Source organism: Plecotus auritus (assembly GCF_963455305.1).
Source record: "Plecotus auritus genome assembly, chromosome: 4".
Classification (NCBI taxonomy): domain Eukaryota; kingdom Metazoa; phylum Chordata; class Mammalia; order Chiroptera; family Vespertilionidae; genus Plecotus; species Plecotus auritus.
Window position 1 is genome coordinate 178,468,614 of NC_137775.1, and position 19,712 is coordinate 178,488,325.

General features: G+C 40.6%; 1 protein-coding gene across 1 annotated transcript; it reads right to left on the reverse strand.

Moving 5' to 3' along the window:
- Positions 1–6,196: 6,196 nt before the first annotated feature.
- Positions 6,197–15,280, reverse strand: TOMM7 (translocase of outer mitochondrial membrane 7). The gene is made up of 3 exons (XM_080666448.1): positions 14,697–15,280; positions 11,506–11,554; positions 6,197–6,423 (listed from the first exon to the last, which is right to left on the reverse strand). Exons 1-3 carry the CDS (start codon positions 14,797–14,799, stop codon positions 6,408–6,410), a joined length of 168 nt encoding a protein of 55 aa, XP_080522574.1. The 5' UTR covers positions 14,800–15,280; the 3' UTR covers positions 6,197–6,407.
- Between the last annotated feature and the right edge of the window lie 4,432 nt (positions 15,281–19,712).

The following is a 19,712-nucleotide window of genomic DNA, read 5'->3' on the forward strand; positions in this document are numbered from 1 at the left end:
CAGCTCTCCACAATCATCCTTACACAATGAGGAAGTTATCTAGCTGTTTTTTCCAGGTGGACTGGAAAACAACCAATGCAAATCAAACCTTCTCACTTCATCAAATATCATTCACCCAATGACTAAATTTACAAAACAAAGAGAGCCCTAACAACCAGTTTGGCTCAGTGGATAGAGCATCGGCCTATGGACTCAAGGGTCCCAGGTTCGGTTCCGGTCAAGGGCATGTACCTTGGTTGCGGGCACATCCCCAGTAGGGGGTGTGCAGGAGGCAGCTGATCGATGTTTCTAACTCTCTATCCCTCTCCCTTCCTCTCTGTAAAAATCAATAAAATATATTTAAAAATAAATAAATAAAAAACAAAGAGAAACACAATATGGAATGGTCAACTTATAACAACAGCAAGTTTTTCTTTAAAGTAATATGTGCTTAATTCTAGTTCTAATAAGGAAGAAATAATGTATCATCCAATATACCACGATCAAAATACATTCATCATTAATATTTGGGTATAATGCCTTCTAGTCTTTTTTCTGTGCTTTTTAAAAAAAGCATGTTAAGATATGTAATATATATATACACCATTTATATGATATATATCTACAGCATGTTAAGATATATATATATATATATATATATATATATATATAATATGTACGTATATATATTGCTGTTTTATTTTGCTTATCATTATTACAAATATTTTCCCATTGTGGAAAACTAGAAGAATCCACTAGAATTCAGATTGCTTCAAGAAAACAACCTAAGAAGCTATGTATGTTAATTCCCCAGTTAATTCTAGCATTGGAGAGGAAATGTAATCATTTTTAAATATACACAGAGCATTCTGGTTCTCCTTAACAAAGGCCTGCCCTCAAGGGAAACTATTTTGCCTCAGCCTAACAAACAGGTTTCACCAGCGCCTAACCAATCTGGAGGAAATAAAATATTTGAATTAATAATAACTCAGATATTCAAAATTAATGACAGACACCAAAGTCCAGACAACAACAGTATAAATATCAAAATACCTACACCCAGGTATATCATACTCAGACTGCAGAAAATCAGTGACAGAGAATAGAATATCTTTTTTAAAAAAAACCAGAAAAGCCCTAACCGGTTTGGTTCAGTAGATAGGGCGTAGGCCTGCAGACTCAAGGGTCCCAGGTTCGATTCCGGTCAAGGGCATGTACCTTGGTTGCAGGAACATCCCCAGGGTAGGGGGTCTGCAGGAGGCAGCTGATTGATGTTTCTCTCTCATTGATGTTTCTAACTCTCTCGCCCTCTCCCTTCCTCTCTGTAAAAAAAATCAATAAAATATATATTTTTTAAAAAGCCAGAAGAAAAGAACTCCTGCCTGTAGAGAAAAATAAAAATGACATCAAACTTCTCCTCAGAATCCATGCAAGCAAGAAGAGTGGAGAGAAATACTAAAATTGTTGAAAGCCATGTGATAGGAAAGTGTTTGGGGGTACCCAAGACCATCATCATGTTCCGTGACTCACTAGAGGGACTCACACCATTCAGAAAAGCTATTATACTTGTGGTTAGGGTTTACTACATATTACTGTGAAAGTGTACAGGTTAAAATCAGAAAAGGAAAAAGGCCCACAGGGCAGAGTCCAGGAGAAACCAGGTACAAGCTCCCAGCTGTCCGCTCCCAGTGGTCACAGACAGTGCTTAATTCGCTCAGAAATGGTGTGTGACACATGTGAAGTGCTGCCTGCTTGGAGCCCCCACATGACTGACCTTAGCTACTCAAGTCTCTAGTCCCCACCAGAGGCCAAGCTGATACAGTGTGGCCCGGGGTTCCAGGTGAACATAAACAGATGCTCACCATAAATCAAATTGTTGGTATAAACTATCTGACAAGTCCCAAGACCCCAGGTACACAAATAGTACACTTTTATCCCAAGGGCTTAGACATTATCTCTCAGGAATGGTCAAGAACCAATCCCAAGACCTTTGCAACGTATGGAATTTGGACAACCCAGGCCTGATGAATTAACACTTTACTACACAGGAAGCCATCAAGGAAACAGTAGCCTAGATGGGAGGCAGCTCACCAAATGGTATTAGAATTGAATACAGAGCTGCATGGTCCTGTGTGCCCCTTTTCTGTACAGGCCATATGTCCTCAGTGGAGAATATGCTAGAATATGAGCAGCCAATCAGGAAGGTCACCAGTGTTCTATCATCCTTTTGAAAGTCCCTCAGTGGGAAGAGGACTTGGCAGGAGCTCTGAAGCCCAGGTAAGATGCTAGGTAGAACATGGGATTACTGCCCTAGGATGGCAGTGTGATGTAGAGAATTGCTGGAAAGGCTTTTGGTTATTAAGCAAATAGATATATTAATTAACATAATGCAATTCATCTGTTAGCTCTTATAGATTATCCTTCAATAGATTATTGTGATACTGGAAATAAAATACATAATGCAGAGAAATAAATTATTTAGGTTAGAATTTTGTACTCTTAAGACATGCTAATGAAAGATGATACTTTATAATGGAGAAACTTTATTTCAAATAATAGTAATGAGGATGAGGATGATAATGAAAATGATAATACCTCCATTATCCACTCTGCTAATTCTATATAAACTCTTGATCCATGTAGCATTTAAACAATTCATTAATATTAGAAAAATGTAAATATCATATTCTTAGGTGTTTTACTTCCCTTCCTTCAATATATTACTCACAAGATGCAAATAGTAAAAGAAAAAAATTAAATTTTGGAGAATGATCCTGTTAAAAATATTCAATATTCACATAACATCACAGGGAGTTCCTTGAAGATGCTAAGTACATACTGTTACAGAATTTTTAATCATAAACTTGTTGAAAAAGCATTTAATAAAGTTTAATTCTAGTTCCAATAAAATGCACTTGTAGCTCCTCTTTCAAGTTTAGTTTTCAACTAAATAATAACAGCTCTCCATTGCCTATCAGAGGACATCCAAACTCTGACATTCTAGACTCCCCATTGTCTACTTCCATCTAACTTATCTGCCTCTAACTACAGCCCCCCACAAATGGTTCCCCTCACATCAGAGCAATTCTGGAGACTGGTGTCAAAATCAAGGTGTCAATGGATTTGGCTTCTCCTCTGGCCTTTCTTCTACTGTAAGAAAATACATTTCTGTATTTCAGTCACCCATCTACGGGTTATTTTGTTATGGCAGTGCTAGCAGACTAACACAGGCCTGAACACCAGGACACTGGGCTCATTGGAAGCCATTTTAGAAGTTGCCACAGAGGATGTTGGGCTTATTGTCAAGGCCCTTTTCTGCAATAATCTTTTAAGAGGACTCTCTGCTATTGCAGAAAAAGACACATTTAGCACTCTCCAATTTGCAATATTAGCCTGACAGCTATTAAGCAATCTGAAATAAATCTGTATTCAGAGAATTCTAAGCTCTGTGATTTACAGTCACCTGCAAAGATGTCAATTGCTAGATTTAACATTCTTTATACATTCAAAACTCAAGTATTCTAAGTGCATAACATTAAAAAAAAAAACTTTGATATTTGCCCCCATGTGTCCTAATTTGTTGTATTTAAAAACGTTTTTTTTTTTTTAGATTGGACCGATTTCATTTGCCAGCATTTATATATCCATGCATATCCTAGGCATCTGAACAGAAGCAAAACCATAGTAATATACTTTCTTCCAACTGAGTTTTTAAAAAAGGATTGACGTATGCTGAATTTCCTACAGCTATAGACTTTCAGAGAGCAGTCTTGCTCTTTTAAAAAAAATTAAACTAATAGTTTTATGGAGACCTTTTCAATGTAAAATAACTTGTGGGAGTTCTCTTCAAAGCACTTGAAAGTTCTAATAATCTAGCCACCCGCCCACATCAATACTATTCATTAGAGCCTCTTTTTACTTGAAAGGAAGTATAACAAAACAAAAAAATCGAAAGAAAAATAAGATTAATCCAAGCATATACACCAACTCCATTTCTCATTAACAACTGTACCAATTAAAAAATAAGCTGTCATGGACTTGTGGCCTCAGCCATGTCAGAATAGCCAGTATTAGACTTAGCCTTCCTGCCATAAACTGGACAAAATATATAAAACAACAATGTTCAGGATTGGATGGCAACATAGATTTTTTGGTAGGCATCTAAGTCTTCTTTGCCTACCAAATAGAGACCCTACAATGTGCCATGCACTATTTTAGGTGATAGGGATATAGCAGTGAACAAATCAACTAGATCCTCACCTTTATGAGAAAGCTAGGTAAATGAGGAGGGTGGGGAGCAGGAGCAGTATAATAGGAAGAATTAAAGGCAAGGGAGTATGACTCCCACAAGAAACTAATATGATCCTTTCAGAATTAATTACTAAAACCTCTTGTCATTTCATGTCACCCACACTTTCTGTAGTTGAGCCACACCAGCTGGTCAGGAATAATCTTAATTTTAAGGACTCTCTAGTGTCCAGCGCAGAACAGAGACCAATGCTTGTTGGATTGCCCTGCCCTAAAAACTAAAATTCAATAAAATGTAGTTCACAAATATAAGATATATACACACATGAAAGTATATTCTAGTCTCAACCCTTTCCTGTGTCTTGAACATGAGCTTTAAACTCTCTTCCTTAGCTTCCTGAGATGTGAGATATGGGGACTGGTACCTTACAACTTAATTCTGGATTTCTTTCTTTAAAATCTACTAGGTTTTATAGACAACTACAAGTTAACCCCTAAAATATAAAACCAGTTATGTTTACTATCCATGTTAAAATTTTATCAAAATGGACACCTGCCATAGCTTTACTTCATTTTCTAGAAATATGAAAGGGAAAATATACACCAAAATTCTAACTACAAAATTCACTGACAACACTAAATAAAAAGGAATGGTGAGGGCAGGGGGAAGAAGAAAGGGCCACAATTGTAAGCAATTCTATGGGATTGAAAACTAAAAATTGTTTTTTGTAACGAAGAGGTGGTTTTTTCTTTTAGCAAAATCATACATGCTGAGATTTATGATGTTGAAGCTATTACGTGCTTACCAAAAATGGTTTTCCTGCAGTTAGCTCTTCTCAAATATTCCACTTCTAAACTCTCCTTATATAAGCAAAGAGCCTCAACAATAGTCTCCTACGTCTCCATGGCAAAGGTAACAAAGCTTGAGGAAATAAGTTTAAATAGCTAAGAGGGTTTTACATTGGAAACAAGAACTTTCTGGTAATGACAAGACCAGTCACCTGAAGTTACTTTCATGATCATTCTCTCCTTGAACATTGGATGTTTAAAAACATTCAAACCAACGGGCTCCTCCCAAACAGCATCTCATCCTATTTCAAGCCTATTTTCCTACATTAATTACAACTCCCAAAACTAAGTATATCTATTGATAGAATTACGGAAAAAGCTAAATATAAACAGGCTTAATACAGGTCAAGCCCCAGGAAACCAGGATCTAGAACTGAAAACTGGTTGCCAGTAAGTGCCTTTTCTTCTATCAGAAAACAGAAAGTGATACTATTCTGTGTAGCTCTCATGGGCTCTTGCCCAGCCAGCTCGTTTTCGAGCACCACCGAGGGAAATCTTAGACTCACATTTAATTCACTAATAAATCAGACATACACTCCCCAAAGCCATTCCCGTCAATTTCCAACAGAGCCCTTTTTTTCAATCAGAACTGCACTCCAATTCAGGGCAGAAGAGAAGGGCCAGTTTATCGCAAGCTAAGAGCTGTTTCTACTCTCACTACCTCAGAATATTCCAAGGAAGTTATCAATTCAACACACAGGGAAACTGGAATCCATGTGTTAAGAAATTAACTTGGAACTTCTCTAACTTTTGAAGGTAGCATCTAGGCACAAATACAGATTCCCTATTTTGTCTTTTTTTTTTTTTCCTTAAACAAAACAGTTTTGTTTCTTTAATTGATTTTCAGAGAGGAAGAGAGAGGGAAAGATAGAAACATCAATGATGACAGAGAATCATTGACCAGCTGCCTCCTGCATGCCCCACTGGGGATCGAGCCCGCAACCTGGAAATGTGCCCTTGACCGTAACTGAACCTGGGACCCTTCAGTCCGCAGGCCAACGCTCTATTTACTGAGCCAAACCAGCTAAGGCCAGATTCCCTGTTTTGAAAAAGTACTAAAAGGCTAAATTTTTACTTAACAGTACTACTGTGTTCAATTCAAAAAGGACTCAACACATAACATTGTTAAAAAACATTTATTTTGATACAGTCTACCATAAATAAGTCAGTAGAGGTTCCACTCTGCCACAGATGCATCTGAGAAGAGCCCTGTGCCATTCAATTGGTGAACTTTTGAACGATGTCCCATCTCTTAGGCCAGCCAGAGGGCACACCTTCCATGTTGTTACTGTCCATTGATTGCTTCCAAATCCAGATGACCAAACAGTCCTTTATCCCCAAAGTAAGCTAAAATGTTTGTGAAGAGGAGAAAGAAATTAAACCCCAAAGTAAAAACTTCTTAAACATAGTTTAAGAACTAGAAGATTTTATACATTCATGTCAGTGTTTACTCGTCTACCAAATTCAGTTACTAGAAGAAAAAGATCAATCTCATTGAACAAAAGGAAAAATCAAACATAGAAACCCATATTTAAAGAATACAATTTTGTTAGTTTTGACAGTAGTTACATGTTATATAAACAAAAAGGAAAGTGCAAGTTGAGGTCAATAAAAGATATATGATAATGATTTTCATTAACATGAAGGACTGATGAACCCAGAAAATAAACCTGTAACATTACTAGATATAACATCAGTAAAATTAAAAATAACATTTATTGAATGCTTTCTATGGGTCAGACAATACACAGAAAGTTCACAACTCTTAGTTATGATCCCTATTTTAAAGAAGTTGAAACTGAGGCTTTGATATGGTTACATATTGTTAGTGGCAGAGTGGGATGTGACCCAGGTGCTCTTAACCATTAGCCCACACACATCCCAAAAGGAATCAGCCTTCATTTCTGCCTCACCTAATTCTTACCCCAAGCATTCTACCCACTAACTAGCCCAAACTCCTGAATCATTTGCTGACCAAGCAACAGGGTCCAGAAAAGAGATAAGAGGTGTTTTAGAGATAAGAGGTGTTTTATTTCTAAATCTTATTGATTAAAGATGTGATTCTTAGTAATATGGCAATAAAATTGTACCACAAAATGACAATTTGAGCATTCTGTAAAATTTTTTAAAAGTATTTTTCCTTGAACACCTATAATAATCTGAACAATAAAGATTTATTTAAAAAAAAAAGTATTTTTCCTTTGAGAAAAAAACACTCTTCTAGTTCCAATTTTCAAGAATGTATTAAAATCTCCCATTAAACAGCAAGTATTTATGAATACAGTTAAGATATGAAAATAAATTACTCATCTACTAAAATTTCCTCCTCAATGGTAATGAGCATCCAAAATAAAGAGAAAAGAAAATCTTCCTTGGCTTTATACAGATAATGGGAACAATAATTCTCTTAATTAACCTTAGTCTTGACATATTTTACCTAAATAATGTTTTACTAAAATATTGCCCTCATTCATTAAAAAACTGCATTTTTAAATGCGTATCAAGCAACATTTTTGACCACATGCCATGCACTGTCCTGGGTGAGCTGCATAAAAACAAATATTTTCCTCATCTCAAGGAACCCAACTAATTAGCAAAGAAAAAAGACCAGTAAATCATGAACTATATTATTTATGTAAGTATTACATAAATAAATTCATACATAAACAATAAACTTTATGTTAATGAACAATACATTTTACATTAGTAAAACCCTAGCAGCTATCATTGTTTCTTTCAGGGTACAAACTAGGCCAGTGGTCGGCAAACTCATTAGTCAACAGAGCCAAATATCAACAGTACAACGACTGAAATTTCTTTTGAGAGCCAAATTTTTTTTTTTTTTAAATATATTTTATTGATATTTTACAGAGAGGAAAGGAGAGGGACAGAAAGCTAGAAACATCGATGAGAGAGAAACATCGATCAGCTGCCTCCTGCACACCTCCCACTGGGGATGTGACCGCAACCAAGGTACATGCCCCTGACCGGAATCGAACCCGGGACCCTTCAGTCCGCAGGCCGACGCTCTATCCACTGAGCCAAACCGGTTTCGGCGAGAGCCAAATTTTTTAAACTTAAACTTCTAACGCCACTTCTTCAAAATAGACTCGCCCAGGCCGTAGTATTTTGTGGAAGAGCCACACTCAAGGGGCCAAAGAGCCGCATGTGGCTCGCGAGCCGCAGTTTGCCGACCATGGAACTAGTCCGTCTCCCCAGTGCAAACAGCACAGTATATGAAATGCTATAACTGGATAATTCTCTTCAGACACTTAGTCAATTCTTTCCTAAACACAGATACTCCTGGAAGGAAATCAGAGATGCCCATAATGACAGAAAAGAGACTCAGCACCAGAAAGGAGCGCTGAGAAGACACTAAGGTGAAGAAATGAAAAAGCAAGGGGCGATTGCTCCATCTAGTTTGCAACCAGGATCAACTCTTGGTGGGATAAATGAAACCAAAAAGTACAACCAAAGGGCACACTCTATCCCCACCTCTGGATCCCGGATCACTTGGGACACACACAAAAATGCTATTTTCCAGCATGCAGGTCCAGTCTCAAATGGTACCACAAGATGCAAAAAGCTCACCAAGAAATCAGAGTGAGCTGACTGATTAATGAATGCAATACTTTTTTGGCAGCTACTTTAGGTGCTTACAGGACAAAATACTATAATGTAAATACACAACAACCATAATATAAGCAAAGAACGACAGAATACTATGGGAACACAAAAACAGACGAGCTTCCGCTGGAAGATGGAGAAAATGATTTAGGGAAGAGGGGACATTTGAGATTGGGCTTTTCTAGAAGTACATTTTCAAGTGGAAACGGAGGGGAAGGAGCATTCCAGGCTGAGGGAGCACAAGTACATGGACAAAGGCATGAAAATACACAATTCATTCTGGAATTGGCAAACACCATCTTGCAGCTAGAGCATTGTTCCCATAGCACAGTGGTCGGCAAACTCATTAGTCAACAGAGCCAAATATCAACAGTACAACGACTGAAATTTCTTTTGAGAGCCAAATTTTTTAAACGTAAACTTCTTCTAATGCCACTTCTTCAAAATAGACTCGCCCAGGCCATAGTATTTTGTGGAAGAGCCACATCAAGGGGCCAAAGAGCCGCATGTGGCTCGCAAGCCGCAGTTTGCCGACCACGGCCAGAGGAGAAAGAAATGAGGTAAAAGCCCAGCCTCAACCTATGAACCAGGAAGTTACAGTTCAATTCCCAGTCGGGGCACATGCCCGGGCTGTGGGCTCAATCCCCAGTGTGGGGTGTGCAGGAGGCAGCTGATCAATGGTTCGCTTCATCATTGATGTTTCTCTCTCTCCCTTCCTCTCTGAAATCAATAAAAATATATTTTTTAAAGAAATGAGGTAAAGGAGATGACACAAAAATTATTAAAAATCACTATTAAGAGTTTATTGCGCACATATTACTTGCCAAGTACTGTTAATACTTCACATTCAGTATTCTTAATCAAGCCTCATGGCAATCATATGAACTAGTATTATGCCCATCTTATAAAAGAGGAAACTTCATTTTAGAAAGGTTACTAGCCTCTTCGGGAAAGATATCTGTTGGCAATTTCCAGTGCTTGGAAAAATGTTCCCACAGTCTGACCCAGTCGCCCATCTCTGATAACGTCTCTTAAGGTAACATTTCTCTAAGGAAACAACTAGTCTAAGGTCAATCAGCTAGTAAATAGCAGACACATTATCTCAAGTCCCCATTTTACAAAAAAAAAGGAAATGGCAGTTCAAAGAGGAAAGGCTAAGGAAAAAGGAACTTAGTGGTGCTCTCTGAAAGCAGTTTTAACAAGCCATAGCATAAATGTTAACAGTAGGAGGTTAAAGGGAGGGAGGGAAGTGAAGAAACGTAGCAGTGAGTGAAGACCATTTATTAGAGCACTTTATTAGGGAAAAGAGGATTAACTGCAGAAATGGACAAGTTGAAGGTACATAGGGTGCTCATCTCAAGGAAAAAGACCCTTTCCTCTTATATAAGAGGCTGATAAGGCAGAGAGGGTAGAGGAAATTCCTATCAGATGGCATTGTGCTAATTACATTAAGAGGTAAGATCATCTGAGGGAGGCCACGTGACCCAGTGGAAAGAGTGTAGGCTTTGGAGACACACATACTCATATTCCACCACCTACCAACTGTGACCTTCTCCGAAGAACTGAAGGGATAACTAGAAATATTGTATATAAAGTACCTGAAACAGTGACACATTGTTAAGTGACAGTAATATTGTCATTATTATTTTCTGCCCATTCTAGAAAAAAATGGCTTCAAGAAGGAGTTTGAAGAAACTGAAGACCTAAAATGGCTGATAAAAAGTCTGTTAGGGCAATCCACATGAAATGTCTGTAAAATAGAGGGTCAAGTTGAAATCCCACAGCAACTGTACAGGGGTCCTGGCCATTAGAGTGCCAAGACTATCAGTCCCTCCCATAGAACAAACCTGCCTGTTCTAGATTCTGCCTTTACATATATGTATATGCATACACACATATGAATAGTTTTCATAAGTATACATATACTCTTTGTACCTATGCATGTGTGTAGTTTTCACAACATGCATAGGTACAAACACTGGCAAGGTTGTTTCTGAGAGAGAAATTTAACAATGCATTTTCAGAACCGTAAGTGCTCAGATAGTTGACTTATTAATCCCATGAGAATTTATCATAAGGAAATAAATCAAAACCTATAAAATCTAGGTGCATAAAAATGTTCATTATATTATGTAAAATATTGAAAAACTGAAATACCTAAGTAATCAAAGCCTGGAAAATATATGGGATATCAACTCTAATTTTAGGTGAAGACAATAAAATACTACGTACTCTTATAAGAATGATATAAAAAGTTGTATTTATCTGAATAAGGTTAAGATGGAAATATGGGAAATTTAAAACAGTTTACCTTTTAAAGTGGTAGGATGATAAATTAGTGCTTTTTAAAAAAAAATATGCTTCACTGCAACATACTGAGGATTCTTAGAGGGAAGGTCGGGGGGAGGGAGGAAAGAGGTCAACCAAAGAACTTACATGCATAACCCGTGGACACAGACAATAGTGGGATGAAGTAATGGAAGTGGGGAGAAGGGAGTCTGGGGGATAAAAAGGAGGAAATATGTAATACTTTCAACAATAAAGATAAATTTTTTTTAATTAAAAATATCCTTCATTATGGTTACATGATACAGTTAATAAAAATTACAAAGGGGAGAGAAAGTACTTACCTGCTAACAAGCTAAACTGGTCTGCAAAATGCTGCAGTATTCCAACAGCCCAAAACTATAACAACAGGTAAAGCTCCATTACAATGCCTACCACTACTACTCTTCTGCTTCCCAGTGACTCAGTACTAACTATGAACATTTGCCCTGAAATGTTTATTTGTAAGAACAGTACCTCAAAACAGTTGGTTCAGGCATTCCAGGATCTGCACCCCTCTTAAATCCTGAGAGAGAGAGGGGAAGGGAGGAGAGAAAAAAAAAGAATACTAGTTAAAACCCCGGCAGACAAAAAATTTACAATCAAGACTTCCTTTTTCAATAACCTAGGGTAGCTGGAATGATATCCCAATCTACCAGCTTTAACTTGATCTACCTATGCTACAGAACAGTTTCTAATCTATTATGTCTAGGACCAATCAGTAGGGAAGACAAACTTCTTCCTATTATACACACAATTTAGCACAGGAGCTAAAAGCAGAGGCATGTACTATCTTTCATTATAAAACATATTCAAGTTATTATTTAACAACCTAATGAAAAGTCTGTTCTTATTATAAGCATGATTAAATAAACCTTAACGTTCGGTTTTGTTTAACCTAATCAAGTCAACATTCTTATTACAAGTATGATTAAATAAACCATTTACCATTTAAAATGTTTATTAGCACTGGCCAGGGTGGCTCAATGGTAGAGTGTCAGCCTATACACCAAGGGGTCTCAGGTTTGATTCCTGGTCAAGGATTGCAGGTTGATCCCAGGCCCCCATTCAGGGTGGGTGTAGGAGGCAACTAATAATGTGTCTCTCACACATGAATGTTTCTCTCTCTCCCGCTCTCTCTAAAAATCAATGGGAAAAATATCCTCAGGCAAGGATTAACAAAACGTTTTTTAAATGTTTATTAATTAATAGGACAACATATTAATTTGCTGAAATAACTGATTAAAATTAGAGTAGGTGTCAAGAACTGAGGGGTATGAAATTTTATCCCACTTTTTCAAGACAACAAACTTGTGTGCCATATTCCTAGTCAGAAACAAAGAACAATTTATTACTCCCAGCTACAGCTGTAGTCAGAGTATCCTCATATCAGAGACAACCCTGCATTTAGGGAACCAGAATTGTTTATAATGGGCAGTAAGCATGTCTCCCCTTTATTCTGGAGGGAGATACTATTTTCCAAGGCTATTCATTCTACAAACGCGTCCTTAAAAAGATAACATGGAACAAAGGTAGTCAGGGCCTGTTCACAAGAATTGTAGAAATTCAAGACACTATGGAAAACTGTCTCCCAACAGATGGCTCATTAAAATATTTTTGTTGGTAAATGTCCAAACTGATTCTTTATTATGTCCTATTTTACAGCACTGTAATCCCACTATACTCACTGAAGTCCTAAAAAAGGTATGTTTTAACCTCAACTACACAAGAAAATTAATCTACAATTGCAGGTTTTAGTGAGAGGTGAGATGGAGAAGTAAAAGAAGCAACCTGGAAACTAGGTTAGACATAAATTTATATACAGTGTAAGAAAAAGGGCCATTAACAAGGAGAAGTACTGAAAAAATAGCCTCAACGTCAATCTCAACCTGATTTGGATGCTAGGGTGAAAATACCACAACGGTAATCCTAGGAAAGAGAATATAGCCAGAGAGCACAAAAAGGAAAACAAATTCTAGGATGGCGAAGAAAAGCATTATCTACTCTTCGGACCAAAGCCCTTGATGCACAGATTGCAGCAACCAGCTACAGCTTTCTGGGAAGCAGAAAAGGAATCTCAAAGAGGAGGGAAAGGTAGATGAAAAAATGGATAAAGCAGCAAAGAAACCACAGGACAGAGACCAAGAGCAGACTATAACAGGACCCCACCTACACAATGGAAAAAGAAAATGGCACAATGAAGGGGAAGAATCAAAGCCCCCCCACCCCTACCTTTCTTAGCTAAAAAGAGAGCTGGTCCCACTGTTCCACCAGCCAAACTGGGCCCTTCTACCATTTGAAAGACGGGAAGAGGGGTAACAGCATAGACTGCAACAGTAAGCTGTCAATTATTTAATCCTTGATACTTATACAGTCACTAAAACCTGGAAAAGTAATGCTTTTAAAAAAAAAAAAAAATGTGGCCCTGACTGGTTTGGCTCAGTGGATAGAGCGTCAGACTGCAGACTGAAAGGTCCCGGGTTCGATTCCAGTCATGAGCATGTACCTTGGTTGCGGGCACATCCCCAGTAGGGGGTGTGCAGGAGGCAGCTGATCGATGTTTCTCATCGATGTTTCTAACTATCTATTCCTCTCCCTTCCTCTCTGTAAAAAAAATCAATAAAATATATTTTTAAAAAAATGTGTTCAAAATAAGGGAGGAAAAAGATCGTTTTTAAGCCCTGAATACTTAAGTATTCCCAGATTATCGGTTGGCTTGCAATTCTTGGGGAACGTCCAGCATAATCAAAGGCTCTTGCACTTTCTCTTAGGCAAGGCACCTAAAACGAATAGGAAGCTAAAATCATAGGATTTTGAAATGTGAAACTGAGTTTTAGAAAATAACAAACGTTATGCTCAAACTGACAGCGCTGCGGCTGTCTCTTCCCACCATGTTGCCTGAGTCGGGCAATTAAGATTAAACAGAAAAAAAACGACCCAAGGCTAGAAACAAGATAAAGTCCCAATGTGCAGCCCTAGATGAAAAATAAATGCCTGCGCACTCACAAATCTTTGCAGTACGGCATAAAGGTTAAGCGTATGGGCCTTGATGGCCTGCCTGAGTTCACAGCTCCCCCACTTAGCTGTGTGGCCTTCCGGCAAGGAACCAAACTTCTCTACGGCTCGGCTTCCCCGCCTGTACAAGGGGTTCCATAATAAAAACCACCCCGCCCTTCTTGGTGCAGGTTAGGAAGCAGGGGCATCCAACAACTACTGTCATAATCGCGCTTCAAGGCAGTGGCGGGTCCGCGTCTACAGGCCTCTTTCTCGTCAGGCCCACCTGGACAGGTGAGGACAAACCCCCTGAAAACCCACCTGGTGCCAAAGAGTGCAATGTGTCGCTTTCACATAATGTTCCTTAGTTCGTCTAACTCTCGCTTAGTCTAACTCTCCCAACAAGCCTGCAAAGCATGTCACCTCCGCTTCACAGATGTAAAAGCAGAATGGGAGGGATTGCGTGACTTGTTACAGACCATAAAAATACTAAGAGGCCGAACAGGAACTCGCACTCAGGATGGACCGACCCCACTTGACCCGACAGCCTCAAAGGACCTGAAACGTGACACGGCGTGGTCACATTTCTCTCCCCGTCCCAGAAGCCAAAAATGGAGTCGCAGCCTCCGCACTCCCTGCCCTCCCGTCTCCTCACAAGTTCTTCTCCCACTGACCCAGGTAAATCACGAGAGGGATAAAGCCCCAGCGGATGGCAAACTGGCCGCCCTTGAAGAGCTGCTGCAGCCTCTGCTTGGCCTCTTTGCTCAGCTTCACCATGGTGACGGCCCGGGCGGCGCTGCGAGCACCCACTACCGCGGCGGAGTCCTCTCTCCGAAGAAAGAGAGGCGTGTGCGCAGGCGCCACACACGACTTTTACGGCACGAGTCGTGAGCGCCGCCAGCAGAGGTCGTAATTCATCGCCCGGAACCCACCTCGCGCCCGCCGCGGTGGTGTCTATCAAAGGCGCATGCGTGGTCGAGTCTCCTCGCTGTCCGAGGCTCAAGTTCACCTCCAGGTTTAGGAACGCTTGTTTCGCCCGTTGCAGGATTCTGGAGGCACTGTTCTTTCCGTTTGGAACGCCCTCCTCTGTTCACCGACTTCTCCATTTTTTCAATAGCATCTCCACGTGTTCCCTGCCTGACAAAGAAGAAGCATTATATTCAAAAGGACTGGGTTTTAGGAGAAAAGATTAAAGATCCATTGTTCCTTGAAGGCACCATATTCTCTCTTATCTCTTGCTGTCGCCTCTGCCAGAAATGCCTTCCCACCCCCCCACCCCCCTTTTTAAAGTCCAGTCAAGTCATCTCCTCCAAGATGTAATCTTCCTTGCTTTGCTCCTGGCCCCTGTCTGGGCAAGATGAGCACTTCCTCCTGGTGCCTCCAACTCTCCAGTTGATTTATCGATATTTATTTATGTGACATTCTTCCTAAATAGACTACAGGCATTATATCCCCAGTGACTGTATATATTACTCTGCGGAATTGGCCAATTTGAGAATATTTTCCTCAAGCTGTGATAGATAAAAGAACACTTTCCATTGTCCTGGAGCAACACATATGATTAAATTAAAAGCTTGCTTTTTCCAAAATGTCATGTAGTTGGAATCACACAGTAGGTAAACTTTGGGGATTGGCTTTCTTTCACTTCGTAATGTGTATTTAAGTTCTCTCCATGTCTTTTCTTGGCTTGATAGAGCATTTTTTTATTATTAAACTTATTGGGGTGATATTGGTCAACATGAACATGTGGGTTTCTGTGTTATAAGATCTGTATATTGCACCGTACCCACCACCCAAGTCATATCTTCTCTTGTCACCTTATATTAGGACCGCTTTCTCCCCCCACCCCCTTCCCTTTGGCAACCACCACACTGCTGTTTGTGTTCACGAGTTTCAGTTTTAGATCCCACATATAAGTGAAATCATATGGTTCTTAGCTTTTTCTGACTGACTTATTTAGCTTAGCATAATGTTCTCAAGGTCCATCCATGTTGTTGCAAATGGCGCTATTTCATGGCTGAGTAGTATTCCATTGTGTATATGTACCACAATTCTTTATCCAGCCCTCTTATCACAGGACACTTTGGTTGTTTCCATGTCTTGGCCACCATGAATAATGATCGAGCATTTCTCACTAGCACAAAATAATATTCCATCATCTGGATGTACAGTTTATTTATCCGTTCACCTATTGAAAGACATCTTGGTTGCTTGCAAGATTTCGGCAATTGTGAATAAAGCTATGATAAATATCTGTAGGTTTTTGCATGGATATGAATTTTCAACATCTTTGGATGATTATCAAGGGCCATGATTGCTGGATTGTATGATAAGAGTATGTTTAATTTTGTGAAGAATTGCTATCTTCCAAAGTGCCTGTACCATTCTGCATTCCTACCAACAACAAATAAAAATTCCTGTTGTTCTACATTCTCCCCAGCATTTGATGATGTCAGTGTTTTGGAATTTAGCCATTCTAATAAAGTATAACAGTATATTATTGTTGTTTTAATTTGTAATTCCCTAATGACCTGTGATGTGGAGCATCTTTTCATATGCCATCCCATCACTTTTGCTGATTCTATTTCTTAAAAATTCACTAGGCCCAGGCAGTACTCAAGGGGTTGGGAATCACCCAAGGGCATACATACATAGCAGGAGATGGGGCCCCTGGGGACCATTTCAAAGGCTGCCCAATATAATTCAATTCAGAAAAAAAAAAGGAGGAGAGGAGTTGGAGACAAGCATAGACAATGCTTTTGAGGAGTTTTGCTACAAAGAGAAACAACGAAATGAGAGGTTAGTTGCAGAAAGATGTGGCATTAAAGTATGTTTCCATTTTAATTATTTTACAACAAACCAGATCATTCTTATCAATAAAAGTGGCATATTTAATATATTGACTGTGTAATTAAATAGAATTCTACTTTACACCATTATTCATATATTTCTTAGAAGTATTGTGACCAATCGTGCTCTGGTTTGTAAAAAAAATAAACGTGAGAGGGAATTTTAAAAAATAGTCTGGCCCTGGCCGGTTTGGCTCAGCAGATAGAGTGTCAGCCTGCGGACTGAAGGGTCCTGGGTTTGATTCCAATCAAGGGCACATAGCTGGTTGCAGGCTCCTTCCCGGCCCAAGCCCTGGTCAGGGCTCATGCAGGAGGCAACCAACGATGTGTTTCTCTCACATCGATTTTCCTCTCTGTCTTTTCCTTTCTCTTCCACTCGCTCTAAAATCAATGGGAAAATATCCTCGGGTGAGGATTAAAAAGAAAAATAAGTCTGTTTGTACCCATGTGGGGGTCCGTATTCCAGGGCTTCCAGGAGACTTGTCTGCACAGCCTCTCATTACTGATCAGCCACCGTTTATTTAGGCAGATAAAACCAATAGGCCCCAGGGAGGGCAGACATTCTCTCTTGGCTTGAAAACAAGCCTACAGCTGCTTGGAAAAGGCAGGCTGCTGGGCCGAAACGCACAAGTGGCAAACAGCCCAATGACACCAATTAATATGTTACTCAACTGGAGTGATCATTAAAATCATAAATAATGTCCGTCGTTGCTTTATCTTCTGACTCTACACTACAATAACACAATAAATTTGCACTAAACACAAAGACAAGAGTAAATGAATGGGCCCATTAATTTGCAAAAGCAAATGTCTTAGATATGTCTAATGCTAGTCCATAGAGAACAAGGGAGTCTTAGGATCAGGCAACTGCAGGGTTTGGGGAGGGCCATAAATAATGTGCTTTCTTCCCTTCCGTGCGCAGAACCCACTCAGGCATAAGACACAGAATGGAAATTAAAGTGTTAGCTTTCCAACTGATAAGATGGAGTCTTTAGAACTGTCTGTTCTATCCCCCTTCTCAGTCCAGACCTTGAGTCACCATTTCCTTATACTGGTACTGGGCACTGAGGGGAGAAAAAGAACGTGAATCCTCACAGCTAACATCTTTCTAATGGATTTGCTGTTCTTTGAGAAAGATGAGTCATTGGAGGTCACCTGCCATAACATGGGGAGGCCAAGCATTTAGAGCGAGTAAAATGCAGGATCATGTTACTGCAGGGTTAATGAGAAATAATGTCCCACTTGGTTTGGACTATCGGAAAAACGCAGGGGTAAAGGGGAGGGACTCCTCCACGATTTCCAGGTGATCACTTCTTGTCCCCTGTCTCCCCTCCCATCAGAGAAGATCAGAATCTTGGCCTGTTTCACTGGGAACAGGGGACAGGCAGGGGAGGGAAGCCAACAAGCATACCCCAGTTTGCATGCTCTCAAAATTCATGTTAGCACAGGATTTTATTGGAATGTCTTCTTTTCTGGAAGGGAATGAGGAGCGTGTGGGCAGAGGCTAGAGGCGTTATCCAACACAAGTTCCTCTACAGAGAAACAGGGTCAGACATGTGGGTGGGGAGTGGGGGAGGGGGGCAGAGGGGAGGGTCCCCTCTACCATCAGAGAGGTGCCCAACATCTGATGCCCTGGGATGCCTGCTCTAGAAAGGACGGCCAAATACACACTGAGAGGGGAAATCCACGGCACCAAGCCCTAGACCAAGGACTGGGAATGCAGGGATAAAGGCACACTCAAGGTGACCTAGGAAAGCTACAGCCTGGGTAAGACCCCACCACGGCTGCGTGCACGTGAGCCTAGAAGAGCTTCATCGTGTATACCCAACTGTAAAGGCATATGGAGGATAAGCGGCACATCTCTTGCCCTGAGTCATTTCCCACTTCCCCGGGCACTCAGGAGGCTGAGTTCTGGGGATTCTGTGGAGGAGTCCTCAGGGAGCTTATATTTCATCACCAGGACAACTCTGCCATTGGCGAAGAGCCTAAGGCCGGTCTATGCCACCAGAGAAAACCCTGGATGATCTACCAAATCCCTTCCACTCTGTGGCTCTTCAACTCCCGTGGCCTCTGATTTCCCCCTCGCCTGTGTGTGCTGTGCTGTCAGCTTCCTCCTGGGAATGCTGGACTCCGGGTGGGTACCCCCTCCTGCGGGAAGCCTTCACTGACCCCTCAGCGGCTGGCTGGCTTCGTGCGTGCCCCTGGACCAGGGGTGGGCAAACTTTTTGACTCGAGGGCCACAATGGGTTCTTAAACTGGACCGGAGGGCCGGAACAAAAGCATGGATGGAGTGTTTGTGTGAACTAATATAAATTCAAAGTAAAGGAGCAGAGGGGAGAGCAAGAGAACCGGATAGAACAGCCGGATCCGGCCCGCAGGCGGTAGTTTGCCCAAGGCTGCCCTGGACGGTGAGGTTCCGCGGATGGACCTCACCTTATGTCCCTTAAGGGCAGGGCCAGTTTCTCATTGAACTTCACACCCCAGCGCCCAGCACCACGCCTGGCAGAGTCTGCCCTCTGTAAATATCTGTTGCCTTAAACAGTCCCTCCAACCAAAATGATCTCAAGCGCTCCAGTTTCTAGGAAGCCCCAAATCTCAAAATTCCAAGGGCAGGTTAAAGATTAAACGACGTGTGAGAGCGAGGCTGGGGCGGGCTCCGTCTGTCCCTCAGGGCTTGTGTGACCTGCAGGCCACCCCAGGGGAAGGGAGGCATGGATATTCGGGGCGCGGCGGATACCTAACATTATTTGAATTTCGGGAGCTTCATCGAACCTGCAGGGAGGTCAATGGACACCACACCCAGGGAGGCGTTAGGGGTGGATTCTCAGAGTCCGCAGTCTC